General features: G+C 43.7%; 1 protein-coding gene across 1 annotated transcript; it reads right to left on the bottom strand.

The window, feature by feature from the left end:
- Positions 1–10,597: 10,597 nt before the first annotated feature.
- On the bottom strand, positions 10,598–16,893 carry LOC121586424 (glyceraldehyde-3-phosphate dehydrogenase). The gene is made up of 12 exons (XM_041903092.1): positions 16,819–16,893; positions 16,206–16,251; positions 14,293–14,392; positions 14,062–14,171; positions 13,709–13,799; positions 13,341–13,456; positions 13,017–13,098; positions 12,773–12,924; positions 12,508–12,586; positions 12,299–12,382; positions 11,620–11,717; positions 10,598–10,905 (listed from the first exon to the last, which is right to left on the bottom strand). The coding sequence occupies exons 2-12, from the start codon at positions 16,226–16,228 to the stop codon at positions 10,836–10,838; spliced, it is 1,005 nt and encodes a 334-aa protein (XP_041759026.1). The 5' UTR covers positions 16,229–16,251; positions 16,819–16,893; the 3' UTR covers positions 10,598–10,835.
- Between the last annotated feature and the right edge of the window lie 1,273 nt (positions 16,894–18,166).

Here is an 18,166-nt window from a genome sequence, read left to right as displayed (position 1 = left end):
GCAAATATACTGTAGTATTCAAAAACATATATATGAGATCAGGAAGGGAGTTGAAGCAGTTTGTCTTTGGGAGCATCTTAAGCCTGATGAGCAGAGGGAGGGAGCATCTCAGCCACCTGTAACTGTCTGTAACTTTCTGTGACCTGAGTGACCAGGCCTTCCATTAGTCAATCCCATTATAGCCTGCCCAGAAAATCTGCTCACCTCTCCCACTAGCCACAGTTTCCCGGCAGCAGGTCAGAGTCTCAACACCTGGCACAATATCCTATGAGCTGCTCTCATAAAGTTGAGTGTGTATTCAAATGTAAGTTTGGCATTGTTGTTCCTGTTCTTGGTATTGGTATTGGGTTGAGTTTGTACTGCTACCTTTATGCAGTCCTTTGTTATCTTAAAGTTTGTTGCTCTATGGTGCTATTGTTAGTGTATTTATCATTCCATTCCATCTGCACTTATATTTTATACTTATTATTGCTGTTGTATTCATTACATTCATGCATGTAATCCTACTTCTGAGTCAGGGGGAGGATTTCTTATTACAGGCTTATCACCCAGCAGAGGAATCAACGGTGGATCCAGAATTGCTGCTGGAGGTTGGCCCAGGGCCAGGCAAGGATCCTGGGGCCAGGGCCGGCTGTGCCCCTCTCCCTGGAGAGGGCTTTGGCACCACTGCTGGTACAGGAAAAGACTCCACAGTAGGAATCTGCCTGGCCGCAGCGGTGGCTACTATGGGCCTGCCATGGTTCGTCCAAGTCGTAACATGTCTCAATAAAAGCCAAAGGCAAATGTTTACATAGTGATTTGGATAGGGGCAATTTGGCTGAAATCCTTCTGACATATACAGCAAAGCCTTCCAACTCCATTCCTGTAGGGTCAGCTGTTGGCTATTGCTCCAGCACCACTCTTCATACCATAACTCATGACACATCCGTTCAATCTACATTTCAATTGAGTTATTTAGCAGATGCTCTTATGCAGAGCGACCTACAGTCCCTGCATTCAACTTTTCAAGGGAAAACATTGCAAGTAGACCCTTCTTCGATAAAACATGCATTTCCGTTTTACGATACATGCCACTTTTAGGATGTTATTTCAGCTTTCAACATCAACATGTCTTGACTAGACTGAACTTGGGAGAATTTGGGGTGTTACATTTGATAAATTGATGAGTGACAATACGAAATTGGCTGCATAATCATATTGTCACTCACTGAATGGAGATGAGTTGAAATGACTAGACACACAGTAGCTTGCACAACTTTCACCCTACATTTAAAACCCTTAAGACAAGTAGAATTTCTCTATCTCTGTGTAGACCTTCTTGGTCTGTATGCTACAGATGTCTGAGTATGCAAGAAACTAATGAAATTAGTATTTTCCTCTAAATTGAGCCATCTCTTTTCTGAGCACAGACTTCACATAGGGCCTAGGCGAAGGAAAGGTCAGCCTAAAGGTCAACCATATGACAGATAACCTTCTCCATGGTATGCCATGCTACTGTATACAGTGCATCTGACCTGGGGATGGCATATATCTTTCTCTTCTTATAGTTTAAATCTGTCAAAGGGTGTGACATTTTGGCAATGAGACACCGAGATGCAGGCTGTGGGATCAAGGATAGACGTGGTGACAGTGTATTTTCCCATGGTATGTTCTGCTAAATTTGCTTTCCTAATTCCAGAGTAACTTGGTTTGATGTAAACCAGTTATATCCTCCAAAACTAGAAAATGACATTTCCTGAAGAAAATGTGTGCGCTTGCTCATCTATAGTGAGTAGCTAATTGTGAGGTAGTTTGAGTACTATAACAGCTTAAGCCCTAGAGTATGCTTTCAAGCTCTCACTGTATTTTAGTTTGAACATTATTACGTTTCTAATTTTAAAGTCTGCATTCAGCCATCAAAATGAATTTACAGTTTCAAAAAATGTGAATGGTAACAAAAAGCTTTTGGCAATTAAAGTTGAGTCAGTCTGCACATTTCATTTAGTGTTTGTAGCTTAACTGGTTCAAGACCAGTGGTGAAACCAAAAGGGCCATGGTCTGGCCTCTTCATGGACTACAAGTTATATCCAATAGGAAGGGGGTTTGTTGGGTTGTTTTGGGGGGTGTCACACATAGTAAGGCCAGGGTGGCGAATGTGGGAAGAGAGAGTTCATTGACCTGGAGTAGTTTGCTCGTGAGGGAAAAGGATGCTCAGTTCGGAGTTGAGGGATAGCTAAGTTTAGAAGTTTTTCATGTACTTTTAGTGTAACCAACCCAGGGTTAGCTTTGAGTTCAGGGAATACATGATTGAAACATACCTCTCTGCAATTCCGTTCTGTCTAGAGAAGACATTACAGTATCATTGTAGCATGGAGCTTTTATGCTAATTTAAAATATAGTAAATGGTATCAAAAAGCTTTTTACGATCAATTTAAGTTGACTGTACATTTCAACGTAGGTTTGGTGTTTGTAGCTAAAACGGTTCAAGAGCAGTGGTGAATCCAAAATGGACTATTATAGCCTATGGAGCTTTTATGCAAATGTTAAATAGTTATTTAAAAAAAATTATAAATATAATATTTTAAAGATGGTTTGGTCTTTTGTGGCTTACACGCTTGAAGACTAGTTCTGGACGGCAGGTATCCTGGCAGGTAGGAGCATTGGGCCAGTAATCAAAAGGTTGCTGGATCGAATCCCAGAGCCGACAAGGTAAAAATCTGTCGTTCTGCCCCTGAGCAAGGCAGTTAACTGCTCCCCAGATGACGTGGATGTTGATTAAGGCAGCCCCACCGCACCTCTCTGATTCAGAGGGGTTGGGTTAATTGCGGAAGACACATTTCAGTTAAATGCATTCAGTTCCCCAACCAGATTTGTTGACCATGTAACCTGTGGCCAATGAAATGCATAGGAATTTATACAAATATGGTTATAGTATGAAACTTATAAACGGTATAAATATGTTTTTTCAAGGAACTTGACCAGTGTCAGTCTGGACATTTTAAAGTTGTTTTGGTGTTTGTGGCTTTCACAGTTATAGTGCTACAGGTGGTGGAAGTAAGCAAATGATAACTAGAAAAATTACATTTCCCGAGTGGCACAGTGGTCTAAGGCACTGCATCGCAGTGCTAGCTGTGCCACTAGAGATCCTGGTTTGAATCCAGGCTCTGTTGTAGCCGGCCGCGACTAGGAGACCCATGGGGCGGCGCACAATTGGCCCAGGGTAGGGGAGGGAATGGCCGGCAGGGATGTAGCTCAGTTGGTAGAGCATGGTGTTTGCAACGCCAGGGTTGTGGGTTCGATTCCCACGGGGGGCCAGTATGAAAAAAACAAAAAATATATGTATGCACTAACTGTAAGTCGCTCTGGATAAGAGTGTCTGCTAAAATGTAAGAAAATGTGTGTGCTGGCTTGTCTTTAAGTACTTTAAATGGTAGTGACTGCAGCAGATTTATTTTTGTACAATATATACAGTTGAAGTCGGAAGTTTACATACACCTTAGCCAAATACATTTAAACTCAGTTTTTCACAATTCCTGACATTTAATCCTAGTAAAAATGCCCTGTCTTAGGTCAGTTAGGATCACCACTTTATTTTAATAATGTGAAATGTCAGAAAAATAGTAGAGAGAATAATTTATTTCAGCTTTTATTTATTTCATCACATTCCAAGTGGGTCAGAAGTTTACATACAATAAATTAGTATTTGGTAGCATTGCCTTTAAATTGTTTAACTTGGGTCAAATGTTTCGTGTAGCCTTCCACAAGCAACCCCATAAGTTGGGTGAATTTTGGCCCATTCCTCCTGACAGAGCTGGTGCAACTGAGTCAGGTTTGTACGCCTCCTTGCTCGCACACGCTTTTTCAGTTCTGCCCACACATTTTCTATAGGATTGAGGTCAGGGCTTAGTGATGGCCACTCCAACACCTTGACTTTGTTGTCCTTAAGCCATTTTGCAACAACTTTGGAAGTATGCTTGGGGTCATTGTCCATTTGGAAGACCCATTTGCGACCAAGCTTTAACTTCCTGACTTTTGTGAAGTGCACCAGTCCCTCCTGCAGCAAAGCACCCCCACTGCATGATGCTGCCACCCCTGTGCTTCACGGTTGGGATGGTGTTCTTCGGCTTGCAAGTCCCCCCTTTTTCCTCCAAACATAACGATGGTCATAATGGCCAAACAGTTCTGTTTTTGTTTCATCAGACCAGAGGACATTTCTCCAAAAAGTACGATCTTTGTCCCCATGTGCAGTTGCAAACCGTAGTCTGTCTTTTTTATGGCGGTTTTGGAGCAGTGGCTTCTTCCTTGCTGAGCGGCCTTTCAGGTTATGTCGATATAGGACTCGTTTTACTGCGCCTATAGATACTTTTGTACCTGTTTCCTCCAGCATCTTTACAAGGTCCTTTGCTGTTGTTCTGGGATTGATTTGCACTTTTCGCACCAAAGTACGTTCATCTCTAGGAGACAGAACGCGTCTCCTTCCTGAGCGGTATGACAGCTACATGGTCCCATGGTGTTTATACTTGCGTACTATTGTTTGTACAGATGAACGTGGTACCTTCAGGCGTTTGAAAATTGCTCCCAAGGATGAACCAGACTTGTGGAGGTCTACAAATTTTTTTCTGAGGTCCTGGCTGATTTTTTTTGATTTTCCCATGATGTCAAGCAAAGAGGCACTGAGTTTGAAGGTAGGCCTTGAGATACATCCACAGGTACACCTCCAATTGACTCAAATGATGTCAATTAGCCTATCAGAAGCTTCTAAAGCCATGACATCATTTTCTGGAATTTTCCAAGCTGTTTAAAGGCACAGTGAACTTAGTGTATGTAAACTTCTGACCCACTGGAATTGTGATACAGTGAATTATAAGTGAAATAATCTGTCTGTAAACAATTGTTGGAAAAATGTCTTGTGTCATGCACAAAGTAGATGTCCTAACCGACTTGCCAAAACTGTAGTTTGTTAACAAGAAATGTGTTTTAATGACTCCAACCTAAGTGTATGTAAACTTCCGACTTCAACTCTATTATTGTCACCGTACTGAACTACACTGCTTGGGCTGGCCGTTTATTGGAGTCAGGGCAGAGCTCGCCCTGGTAAGTTTTACTGTCTTCCTAGGCACATGCATCCAACACCCTATTCGCTTACTCTTACTTTTACATGAAAATAACAAATTCAGACAGGTTTTGGATGAGCTAGGCAGGTATTGAACCTCTAGACATAGCAAGAGTAGACATACACATATATGCCATATACCTTCGGTTACATTACAGCCTTATTCTAAAATTACAGCTCAGGTGCATCCTGTTTTCATTGATCATCCTTGAGATGCTTCTACAACTTGATTGGAATCCACCTGTGGTAAATCCAATTTATTGGACATGATTTGGAAAGGCACACACCTGTCTATACAGTATACAGTAAACAGTGCATGTCAGAGCAAAAAACAACCCATGAGGTCGAAGGAATTGTCCGTAGAGCACAGAGTCAGGATTGTTTTGAGGCATATATCTGGGAAGAGTACCAAAACATTTATGCAGCATTGAAGGTCCTCAAGAACACAGTGGCCTCCATCATTCTTAAATGGAAAAAGTTTGGAACCACCAAGACTCTTCCTAGAGCTGGCCGCCCGGCCAAACTAAGCAATCGGGGGAGAAGGGCCTTGGTCAGGGTGGTGACCAAGAACCTGATGGTCACCCTGACAGAGCTCCAGAGTTCCTCTGTGGAGATGGGAGAGCCTTCCAGAAGGACAACCATCTCTGCAGCACGCCACCAATCAGGCTTTTATGGTAGAGTGGCCAGACGGAAGCCACTCCTCAGTAAAAGGAACATGACAGCCCGCTTGGAGTTTGCCGAAAAGCACCTAAAGGACTCTGACCATGAGAAACAAGATTCTCTGGTCTGATGGAACCAAGATTGAACTCTTTGGCCTGAATGCCAAGCGTCACGTCTGGAGGAAACCAGGCATCATCCCTACGGGGAAGCATGGTGGTGGCAGCATCATGCTGTTGGATGTTTTTCAGCAGCTGGGACTGGGAGACTAGTCAGGATCGAGGGAAAGATGAACAGAGCAAAGTACAAAGAGATCCTTGATGAAAACCTGCTCCAGAGCACTCAGGACCTCAGACTGGGGCAAAGGTTCACCTTCCAACAGGACAACGACCCTAAGCACACAGCCAAGACAACGCTGGAGTGGCTTCGGGACAAGTCTCTGAATGTCCTTGAGTGGTCCAGCCAGAGCCCAGACTTGAACCTGATCGAACATCTCTGGAGAGACCTGAAAATAGCTGTGCGGCGACGCTCCCCATCCATCCTGACAGAGTTGAGAGGATCTGCAGAGAAGAATGGGAGAAACTCCCCAATACAGGTGTGCCAAGCTTGTAGCGTCATACCCAAGAAGACTCAATGCTGTAATCGCTGCCAAAGGTGCTTCAACAATGTACTGAGTAAAGGGTCTGAATACTTATGTAAACGTGATATTTCAGTTTAAAAAAAAAACAGTTTCTGCTTTTTCATTATGGGAAAAAAACAATTTAATCCATTTTAGAATAAGGCTGTAACGTAACAAAATGAGGAAAAAGTCAAGGGGTCTCAATACTTTCCGAATGCACTGTATGTAGACATAATGTTTATGTAGGCTGTCTAGTTGGTTGCGTAACACACAGGCGAAGGAAAGGTCAGCCTTAAAATATGGCAGAAACCTTCTCAATGGTCTGCTATGCTACTGTACTGTAACCGACCCGGGATAGCCTATAGATCTCTCTTCGTATAGTTTCAAAGGGTAGGACATTAGGCAATGCGACCCTGAGAGGCAGGCTGTGGGATTGAGGATAGGAGGCAGAGACTGGGACGGAGATGTGAGACTGGAATGTGATGTGATATGTATTGGACTTTTATTGTGACCTGCATCCATACCGGCATTCTAATTGGCTCCTATATTAGAGCGAGGGCTTCTGGGTAGAAGACTGCCATGATGTAATGTGTGGAGGTGTCACCATTCTCCCTCCCCTTATTATTTATTTGATACCTGCTTGTGAGTTATGCAGAGTCTCATCATTCAAGTGTGCAGTCTAATGCATATGGCGCATTGTGTCAGCTTCTTCAACTACAAGACCTACAACCCAGTATTTCCCCATAGTATGTTTTGCAAGGTTTGTTTTGCTAATGTTATCATAGGATTCTCAGAATAACTTGGTTGATACAAACCAGTTATATACTAAATAATGTGATAAATGATACTAAGGTTATGATTAGGGTTAAGGTTAGGGTAAAGGTTAAGATTCAGGAAAGTCATTTAAAAGTTGTTAAATCACTTAAGATGTTTGAGCCTAAAACACCTGTTTATGCCTCGTAAGCGCTCCCTATTTTCTGGTCACATGTGTGTACGTGACCAATGACCCATGACTCAACATATAGTGCCACCTAATGTAGATAATGTGTTATACAACCCAAGACAGAAAAAAATATTCATTATTGGCGATCACTCAGGGTTGAGTATGTTCGTCCTCCTGGTGGGTCCTGCTTGTGGGTTTTCAGATGGCTGAAGAGGCCGATCCGGACGTCACATATTTTGGTGCAGTGTGGGCAGGGGTGACCGGTGGATGGGCCTTCTTGACGGAAAGTCTCTCCTTTAGAAGTTGCTGATTGTCCTCTGCGGCACAGCGGCGATCTTCTTCGTACCGTGTTACTCCCTCTTGGACAGTTTTCCACCATGTCGACCTATCTTTTGTAGTGTCCTCCCAGCTGGAGATGTTTTTTTGGCACTTGAGGTTAGTCTTTAGGTTTCTTTTGTACCGCTTTTTTTGTCCTCCAGGAGCCCGCTGTCCTGCGTTTAGTTGTGAATACAGGACCTGTTTCAGGAGGTCGAGAGTTGGGCATCCTGACAACATGGCCTTGTGTTGAACGGTGGTGGTGGTGATGCTTTCCTCCTCAAGGACATCGGTGTTGATGCGTCCATCTTCCTAGCTGATCCTCATGATGTTGCGGAGGCATCTTTGGTGGTGCGGCTCCAGGGCTTTAAGATGCCTGCTGTATGTGATCCATGTTTCTGACCCATACAGTAGGGTAGGGAGCACTAGTGGTTTGTAGACCAGGATTTTGGTTCTGGCCTGGATGTCGCGATCCTCTAAGACTCTTTTCCTCCGTTTTGAGAAGGCTCCACTGGCACAGCTTAGGCGGTGGTGTATTTCCGCGTCAATGTCGGCTTTGGAGGAGAAAGGCTAACAAGGTAGGGAAAGTGGTCCACATTTTCAACAGTGGCATTGTCAATGTATATTGTTGGGGCCGGTGTATTTTTGTTAGGCTGTGGTTGGAGGAGGATTTGGGTATTTTTTTGTGTTTAGGGCCAGATCGAGAAATTTGTATGCCTTTGCAAAATGTCCAGGATGCACTGAAGGTCCTCTTCTGAGTGGGCAGTGATGGCCTTGTCATCTGCATACTGGAGCTCCACAATGGAAGTGTTGGTAATTTTGCTCTTGGCTTTGAATCTGTTCAGGTTGAAGAGTTTGCCGTCTGTTCTGTACAGGATTTGGACTCCCTAAGGCAGATTATGGCCTGTGAGGTGGAGGATGGCAGCGATGAAGATAGAAAAGCAGGGTGGGTGCAGTGATGCAGCCCTGTTTAACTCCAGTGTCCACCTTGAACGGTTCCGTTTCAGCGCCACAGTTACTGAAGCTGACATATTTTCATGCAGCAGTCGCAGTATTCTGGTGAATTTGTCAGGACAGCTGATTTTTGACACAATCAGCCAGAGGGCATTGCGGTTCACAGAGTCAAAGGCTTTTGTAAGGTCTATAAACGCCATGTACAGTGGTTACTTTTGCGGCAGGCCTTTTTCTTGCAGTTGTCATGCTGTGAAGATGATGTCCGTGGTGCCTCTAGTTGGACGAAAGCCATACTGAGATTCTGGGAGGATTTCTTTTGACGTGAAGGAGTCGGTTGTCCAGTATGCATGCAAGTGTTTTCCCTGTGGTGGACAGGAGGGAGATGCAACGATAATTCCCACAGTCTTGATTTGTACCCCTTTTTAAAAATGGTGACAATTAGTGCGTCCCAGAAAATCTATTAAACAAGCACATAAGTAGGCCAAATTGACTACAATATTAATGACTGCTTAGTCAAACAATTTATAAATTCCTGCATACACACCATGAGAGCACCCTGACATTGTGGTCGTTGGGTGCAATGCCGGCATCAGGGATTGAGCAACAGATACTGATGAATTCTGCAGACACCACCTGAGGGATGAGCGAGATGTGAAAAATGAATAATTACTCTACTACTCCCCTGTGTCTGAGCTTAGACATTGCAGTTTGTATTTGAGGCCCAGGACATGAGTAGGGAAAGCTTGAGCCTTTTTCGCTACTCTTACAAATGTATCCTTACTTCCTCCCTTTCTTGAAGTAATCCCTGATCGGACATGTGGTGAATGCAATGCAAAGGAAAGCTTGCACACACACACACCAACCCAGTTGTCATAGTGATTTCTTCAAAAAACGAATGAGTGGTAACTTCCCCAACATTACCAGGTTTTCCGATTTTAAACTTTGTGCACTGTCATCAGGCACTGTTTTTTATCCACAAGTCAGTTTGGTGGAAACACACATTATATTTATGCGGATTTTAGAATATTTGCAGGAAATCGGTGAAAGATTTGATGGAAACCTAGCTATAGATTTACTAAATTTCCTATTGATTTACTAAATTGACACCAACCCTGACCCTAGCTGACACTAAAAAGCATAGGAAATACTGACTGGGAGATTTACTTCCCTGGCTACCTAGACTCATTACTCCAGCCAAACGCTACACCCAGACGTTTTCGCAGCAATGAGTCTGGCGCAGAGTACCTCCCGACCCTTCAAATGTGAACACATTCGGGGCTGTCCGATTGGTCCAGAACACAGGTGGGTAAAGTGGCAGTTAGAAAATGTGTCATTGTCTTTGATACTCTGGTTAGAGATGATCCAATCGCTGATTACTTTTGTACAACACCCCTCATGCTCCCCACTCACCACAAACAATGTCAGTCTCAGAATAAAGTATGTAGCAAACGACAGCCCTGTGGAGTAATTTAGTGTGGAGTCATCATGCTATACTTACGGCTTCACAAGATGGATTGTCAGGTCAATCAGACAAGGGCCACACAGAAGCCATACCGTCAGCTTGCGGCAGGTCAAAGTTCACTTTAGATCCACACCATTACAAGAAAAATGTGGCCTAAATGTAAACATTAAAGAACCTGTTTGAACCTGTGTCCAATACCATGGTATCTTAACGCACAGCAATTGGGTGTCGACTACTTCAGACCAGCTCCATATGACTGTTTAAGAATTGGGATTCCACTAGTGAAAAGCACTATACAAACCTTATCCATCGCTCCGTTGATAAAAATCCATTAAGGAACCAGTGGTCCTGGCTGGCGCATCTCTCCAGCTTATCGGCGGGCCCGTCAGTGTTCTGCGATGGCATGAACTGTGGGGTAGGGATGTTAGTCCATGCAGTGTGGCGTTTATTAGGCACCACATGGAAGAAAACTGTTACATTAAAGTTCCATTGCAAATCGTTTCAGAACAGTTGCGTGACCGAATGAACATGTGCTCTGGAAGAATGAGATGACAGTTCAATAACAGGACTTTTATTTTGACAGAGTGCAAATTAAGCCATGGTGCGGTAAACAGAAATATTCTGCAGGCAAAAATCATACTCAGTCCTCACACTGAACAGAACAGAGGTGTGACTTAAACATGTTGCCATTGAGTTCACTACAGGTTCTCTGGCAGCAGACTGGTGGGATGTCTGTTCAGGAGAAGGAAGAGGTCATGGGACATGGGGGGGTTGGAAGTGTGGTGTGGAAACTTTACTCCTTGGAGGCCATGTGCAGACACAGGTCAACAACACGGTTGCTGTAGCCGAACTCGTTGTCGTACCTATGGAAGACCGATGAGTTAGAGAATTCACAAAAACCTAAAATCACGGGAATGTTGAGGCTATACTAATTCAATGAATGTTGTGATGGAACAGAATTACAATATTGAATGTGTCCGTGTGAGTGACACCCACGTCCATGAACTGCATTCAACTATGCAGTAATTTTCAAAGGAGGCAGTCCACACCTTTGCAGTCCAGCTGGCACACTAGGCAGCACTGCATGCCACAAGTTCAAACATTGTTTTTTTTCCAACTCGTGTTGCATTTTGCCATCCCACAATTACAGGAAGTTGATTTAATAAGCCCTTTTGTGGTTGAATGTTTTTTTGTTGCCTGGTTTAGATTTACACTTATCCAGTTAAGTGAGTGCATACATTTTTCATACTGGCCCCCCTTGGGAATCGAACCCACAACCCAGGCGTTGCAAGCGCAACGCTCTACCAACTGAGCTACAGGAGGCTACAGATCCTGGCAAGGTATCAATTTGTGGATGGAAACTCAGACAAATCAATGGCAAGTTTCGGTGTTCCTCAAGGCTCTTTTCTTGGACCACTGTTCATTACATATACTGCCCCTTGTAATATAACAGTTGCAACATTCACTGCAATGCAAATTATGCACAGCTGTACATGTCGATGAAACGTTGAGTCGGTGGACACCTGGTGTGAGAGTACAATGTACAATGATTCATGCGTAGGTTCCTGCATACATACCATGAGACCAGCTTGACAAAGTGGTCGTTAAGTGCAATGCCTGCGCCGGCGTCGAAGATTGAGGAGCGGCAGTCACCGTTGAAGTCTGTGGACACCACCTGGCGGGGGGAAGAGTAACAAGCTTTAGGGTAAACGATTAAGAGTTTAGACATTTCCACCTATGACCTTGAGGCCCAGGGCATTAAAGTAGGGAAAGGTTGACCTACGTACCAATTACTTCTTTCTCTCAAAGTGTGCACTGCATCCACTTATTTGATGCGTTCCAGAACTCGCACAACTGATTCAAATTGTCACCTAATCAAGCCCCTCTATTTAAATCCGCTGTGCTAGTTCTGGAATACGTCAAATATGTTGACTGGCTGGGGTACTCGAGGAGAGGTTTGGGAAACGCTTATCTAGACCAAGGTTCCCCCAAACTCTACTGGGTCCACGTTTTGTTTTTCGCCCTAGCACTACACAGCAGATTCAAATAATCAAAGCTTGACGAGTTGGTTACTTGAGTCAGCTGTGTTGTGCTAGGGAAAAAACAACATGCACCCAGGGGGGCCCCAGGACAGAGTTTGGGAAACCCTGATCGAGACCAATCGAATTATTTTAAATTCATGGGGAAGTAGTGTACAAGTGCACACTTCAAGAAAAGGACAGATTGGGACACAGGGTTGAGTGGGGAAATATTTACCTGGTCCTCTGTGTATCCCAGAATTCCCTTCATGGGTCCTTCAGCGGCAGCCTTGATGACCTTCTTGATCTCGTCATAAGGCGCCTAAAGCAGACGAGCGAACATGTAAAAGATCTAGATAAATGTATGACGTCGTAATTTGCCCCAAAATCCCAGTTTAACCGTTAGTATACATTAGCAAAAGTAGAAAAGGTGGTTGGGAGACTTACGGCCTTCTCAAGACGGACAGTCAGGTCTACCACGGAAACGTTGGGAGTGGGGACACGGAAGGCCATGCCGGTCAGCTTGCTGTGGGTCAGAAAGACCCACAAAAGGTTCAGGAGCCACACCATTACTAGCACAAGTGGGCCTCAAACTATTTCAAAAAACTCAACCCTAGTAAAAGGCACTAGCGCTATATATCAATCTCAGCCGGTATTACTATGGTCACAAAACCTCCATTTAAAAAAACTATGGTACTGGATTGGTTCATACCCGTTCAGCTCGGGGATAACCTTGCCCACGGCCTTGGCGGCACCAGTGGAGGCGGGGATAATGTTCTGGCTGGCACCACGTCCATCTCTCCACAGCTTCCCGGAGGGCCCGTCAACAGTCTTCTGTGTGGCTGTGACTGCGTGAACTGTGCTCTGGGGTGGGGGGACGACGACATTAGTCCATGCAGGGTTTATGGAGAACCACCTAGATTAAAGTGCTATGGCATTCAAAAATCCCTTCTTACCATGAGACCCTCAACGATGCCAAAGTTGTCGTTGATAACCTTGGCGATGGGTGCCAGGCAGTTAGTTGTGCAGGAGGCGTTGCTGTGAGGACATAATTGTTAATAACCACAAATGTTTAGTGATTAAACCTTGTGCCACAAATCCATAAAATAATCAGCTTAAATGCACACTTATTTATATTGAAATAGTATTACTCAGGACAGAGAAAGGAGTGAGAATACTGCACACAGTGCGTGTTTGTTTCAGCCATTCTTTGTACAAGTCATCTTTTGGCCACAGGGAATTACCACTGCTCCTTAAAGATAACGCAACGGGAGGCTTACCTGACGACCTTCAGGGAGTTGTCGTACTTCTCGTGGTTGACACCCATCACAAACATGGGGGCATCGGCGCTGGGGGCGGAGATTATGACCCTCTTGGCACCTCCCTGCAGGTGAGCCTGTGGTGGTGGTAGTTGGGATGAGGGAAAAGGTTAAGTTTGTGGAAAAGCAAAGCCACTGAATGAACCATGCCAGCCAACCTTGTTGCACATACAGCTAAAAAGCCCAATAAAGTCTTAATTGAAAGAAGTGAGGTCACACTGCATAACATGCCTACCAAAATTATAATGAACTCGCACCAATATCCCAAACACTAACTATATAAAAATGTGACCATGGCCTTCCTACTGCTAGTGAACTGAGGTACTTACAGAGGCCTTGTCGATGGTGGTGAACACACCAGTAGACTCCACAACGTAGTCAGCGCCAGCATCGCCCCACTTGATGGCGGTGGGGTCTCTCCTGAAGATGGTAAAGAGATTAAGTTGGGGTGACACTACAAAACTAGCATTACAATTACAGAACTAGAATGGCTCCAATTGGTGTGAAAGCCATTGGCATCATAATATAAATATTCTAGCTCACTAGAGCACTCCCGAGAGTCAGCTTCCTAGAACCAGAGAGAAATCTCCATTGAGTGCTTTTTAGTCCACCAAAAAGCTTAATATGGGTGCCGAAACCATCCAAATGTGTAATTTGAATAAGTAAAGGAAAACCAACTCACTCATGGAAAACTGTGATGTGCAGGTTGCCAATGATCAACTTTCCACCCTCCTGCTTCACTTCACTGTCCTTCCAAACACCGTGGGTGGAGTCATACTTGAACATGTAGACCTATGGTACAGGGGCAGGACTTTAAAGTCAGTCAGTGATGGTACAGTAAACATGAGCAGCTAAAAGTGGTACAATTTTTTTGTTAAGTGTACTGCATTTCTTAATGCAGTATGAAGTTCACCATATAGTCCAGGTCGATGAAGGGGTCATTGATGGCGACGACCTCGACCTTCCCGCTCTTGGCGGCGGCACGGGTCACCAGACGCCCAATACGCCCAAATCTGAGATGAGAGTCTTCCAGTTAATCCCCATGTATCCAGATTACCAGACTATACCAGCATGTGGCAGGAGCCCTATACTGACATGTCTGATGACAGCTCTACAACCCTGCCAACCTTGACTGATAACAATACTTGACATTTGCAGCCCAGGGTGCTGAGGAGTATTTCTGTCTGTATTAAAGCCTTTTTGTGGGGGAAAACTCATTCTGATTGGCTGGGCCTGGCTCCCCATTGGGTGGGCTTGGCTCCCAAGTGGGTGGGCCTATGCCCTCCCCATGGCTGCGCCCCTGCCCAGTCATGTGAAATCCATAGATTAGTGCCTAATGAATTTATTTCAATTGACTGATTTCCTCATATAAACTGTAACTCAGCAAAATCTTTAAAATTGTTGCAAGTGGCATTTATATTTTTGTTCAGTATAGATTAATCCACATCTTGCCATCGAATGTGTAGGTCCAGTTTCAGCATAAATTGGATGAAACGTTCAGTGCAATCCACATGGGACTGTTCCCTTAGGTGAAATGAATGAAGTCTGATAGGACCACATTAGTCAAATACTGTGAATGCTGGAGACTTCAGTTGCAGTCAGCGGTTGAGAAAAGCCTAGGGTCGATAATATGGCAAGTCTAGACACCATAGAAATACAAAGTAAACTGGATTATAGTCTATAATAATTAAGTCTCAATTTAAAAATAAAACGTCAGTTCCTGGACAGCTGAAATAACTTCCATGTCTGTAACATTTGCAGCCAATTACTGCACAGATCTGTCTTGTGGTATATATTGACCAATCAAGTTCACAGAGTGGATGATAAAATCCTTGTGATTGAGGATTCAGTGTCGTTCATTGTGATGATCCTTATGTTTAACTCATTTGGACTTTGTCCAGTGACGCAAGCAGACACACCCCCAACTAAAAGGGTGTCCTGTTCACAAGGGTCAATGTATTGACCAACAGAGGAGTCAAAGTGCATCAGAACTGAGTAAAAACAGGGTGAAAAACAAGTAGCCTATTTGGTAACAGTATGAGCCAGTGAACTTGGTTTTCTGGAGCAAATCCCTTGCCATCCATTCCCATTAACAAGTAATTTGTTCTAGTCAATGAAGTTAAGTCATATTCAACAAAACACCTTTTTATGAGTCTGACATTGGCTTTGGGGGAACTGTGAACAGTCAGGAGGATCTATTGCACTCAGTGTTAAGAGTTTAGTTTCCATACTGTATAAAAGTTCAATCAGCACAGCAATTTCATGACAGTGTTTCAGATTTCAAATGGGCATCGTTACAGGTTGAATTTGGGAAAGGGCTTATCTCAATCTAATCTTCCTGCAGCTCAATTACTGAAGTCTATTGGTCAAATAAAGGTTAAAAGGATAAGATTGGTCAAAGAGCACATCCAAACAATCTCTGAACTTTAGCTGACAAGGTTAGCAGGATATTATTAGATGGCTAGAATAAAGGAATGTGACAGCTGAAGAGATACAAGAGTGTTGTAGAGAGGCAGTGTGACGCCTAAACTATAAATACATAGAGAATGGACATGAGAAATGTCCAGACTAGGCTGTTGAACTAAATTTGTAGTTACAGTATGGCTTGAACTTTCCTCCAACTCGGTTCCAAAGTACACAAACTGTATCAAGGGATTTGTGCATTGCAAGCCTGGGTCTCTCCTGTGACATTTTGAACTCAGTCCTCTAGCTCTTATACATAACCCAAAGTCAACCAGTCCTAATGGTTTTAAATAAGATACTCTTCAAGATTGTCATGTCATTTATCTTTTTTTTTTTTTTTAAGTATTGACAAAAGTAGGTTACCCATTGATCCCAATCTTCACCATTTTGCCTGATATGGTCTAGTGCTCTGAAAGTGAAAAAAATAAATAAAAAGAAGTAGGAATAGAATGCACATTCAGAATAAGCATCTATGTCAGCGTTTCCCAAACTCGTTTTTGCTCTAGCAGTACACATCCAATTCAAATGACCAACTCACCATACTTTGATTAGGCTATTTGAAATCAGCTGTGTAGTACTAGGGCAAAAACCAAGACGTGTACTACTTTGGGACCCCAGGACTGAGTTTGGGAAACACTGATCTACGTATATCAATCAATCACTGATTAACAGTCACTATAGAAATATATATTATATATATTCAATGGCCATGAGAAAACCTGTGGCATCTATCAGCAGTGTTTTTTGTTAATGTACACAGTTGACCAAACAGTCGTGGAAAACTTTGAGAAAATTTACTAAATCTGCATGCACAGAGAAAACATTTTAAAACACGTCGGCTAGCCCAAAGTCAAAAGATAGCAATTCAAAACACCAGGTAAGCATACACAGTGCGTAAATCACATACAATTAAGGCAAACTTGAAACTGTCAATTAAAATTAGTTTTTGAATGTATAAAATAAAGTTTTAAAGTACCGTTCTTGTATAGCCTCTGTCTGTCCACTTGTTTGCAAGGGGAAGCGGGGGCGAGCAAAGGTGCGCTCTCATTATATCTTCCCATTGAGTCCGTGGACACGCCTCCGCGTGCGCACGCCCCATTCAGAATGTCAAGGTCGTAGTCGCTTGTCAATCGCAGGAAGTACAGAACAAAAAACCTACACCATTCATTTGGACGATGTGGACAGTCGTGCCTTGTACCCACCCCCCTGGACGATGTGGACAGTCGTGCCTTGAACCCCCCCCCTTATTATTGTTTTGACCAGATTGGCAGCATTGCAAATGGATGCATCTTGGCAACAAAAAAAATAGATATTCTCATTATCAGCCTAATTGGATATTTCATTCATATACCTGCTAATCAATGAAACAGGTGGGGTTAGATGGATGGATAAACTAATTTGACAATTATTAATACACATGGAAATACAGGTAGACTGTTACCATGAGCAGCACCGCAGATATTGGGTGCTTTCCGACAGGCTCGTGGTAATGACTGTAGCAGAATTGGTGCAATGGTATCAAATACATCAAACAACGTTTCCATGTGTTTGATGCATACCATTAACACCGTTCCAGCCATTATTATGAGCCATCCTCCCCTCAGCAGCCTCCTGTGGCCTGGATAGGTATTTCATGTATCAGCTAACCACATAATAGGTTATCGCAATCTGTCAGTCTGACACAGTCGATGATGTGGCAAGCAACCATTGGTTGATGCATGCAAGGTCTGAGCAGGGGAGCGCGACCACTGAGATGAGCGAAATGCAAGTCACACACAGTATCATCCACCTGACAGGTGTGGCATATCAAGAAGCTGATTAAACAGCATGATCATTACACAGGTGCACCTTGTGCTGGGGACAATAAAAGGCCACTATAAAATGTGCAGTTTTTTCACACAAACAATGCCACAGATGTCTCAAGTTTTGAGGGAGTGTGCAATTGGCATGCTGACTGCAGGAATGTCCACCAGAGCTTTTTGCAGAGAATGTTAATTTTTCTATCATAAGCTGCCTCCAACATAGTTTTAGAGAATTTGGCAGTACGTCCAACTGGCCTCAAAGCTCAGGACCTCCACATCCGGCTTCTTTAGCTGCGGGATCGTCTGAGGCCAGCCACCCGGACAGCTGATGAAACTGTGGGCTTGCACAACTGAAGAATTTATGCACAAACTGTCAAACTTCTCAGGGAAGCTCATCTGCGTTCTCGTCGTCTTCACCAGTCTCTTGACCTGACTGCAGTTTGGCGTCGTAACCGACTTCAGTGGGAAAATGCTCACCTTCGATGGCCACTGGCACGCTGGAGAAGCATGCTCTTCATGGAT

This window comes from Coregonus clupeaformis, chromosome 17 (genome assembly GCF_020615455.1).
Source record: "Coregonus clupeaformis isolate EN_2021a chromosome 17, ASM2061545v1, whole genome shotgun sequence".
NCBI classification, from domain to species: Eukaryota; Metazoa; Chordata; class Actinopteri; order Salmoniformes; family Salmonidae; genus Coregonus; species Coregonus clupeaformis.
Note: the sequence above shows the minus strand (reverse complement) of the source record. Positions and strands in the feature narration are given on the sequence as shown.

Coding starts and splice junctions, on each gene's coding strand:
- LOC121586424 (XM_041903092.1), bottom strand. CDS start 16,228: ATGGTGAAGATTGGGATCAATGG. Junction 14,393..16,205: donor GTGAAGATTGGGATCAATGG/GTAACCTACTTT, acceptor CTCTCATCTCAG/ATTTGGGCGTATTGGGCGTC. Junction 13,099..13,340: donor AACTCCCTGAAGGTCGTCAG/GTAAGCCTCCCG, acceptor ATGTCCTCACAG/CAACGCCTCCTGCACAACTA.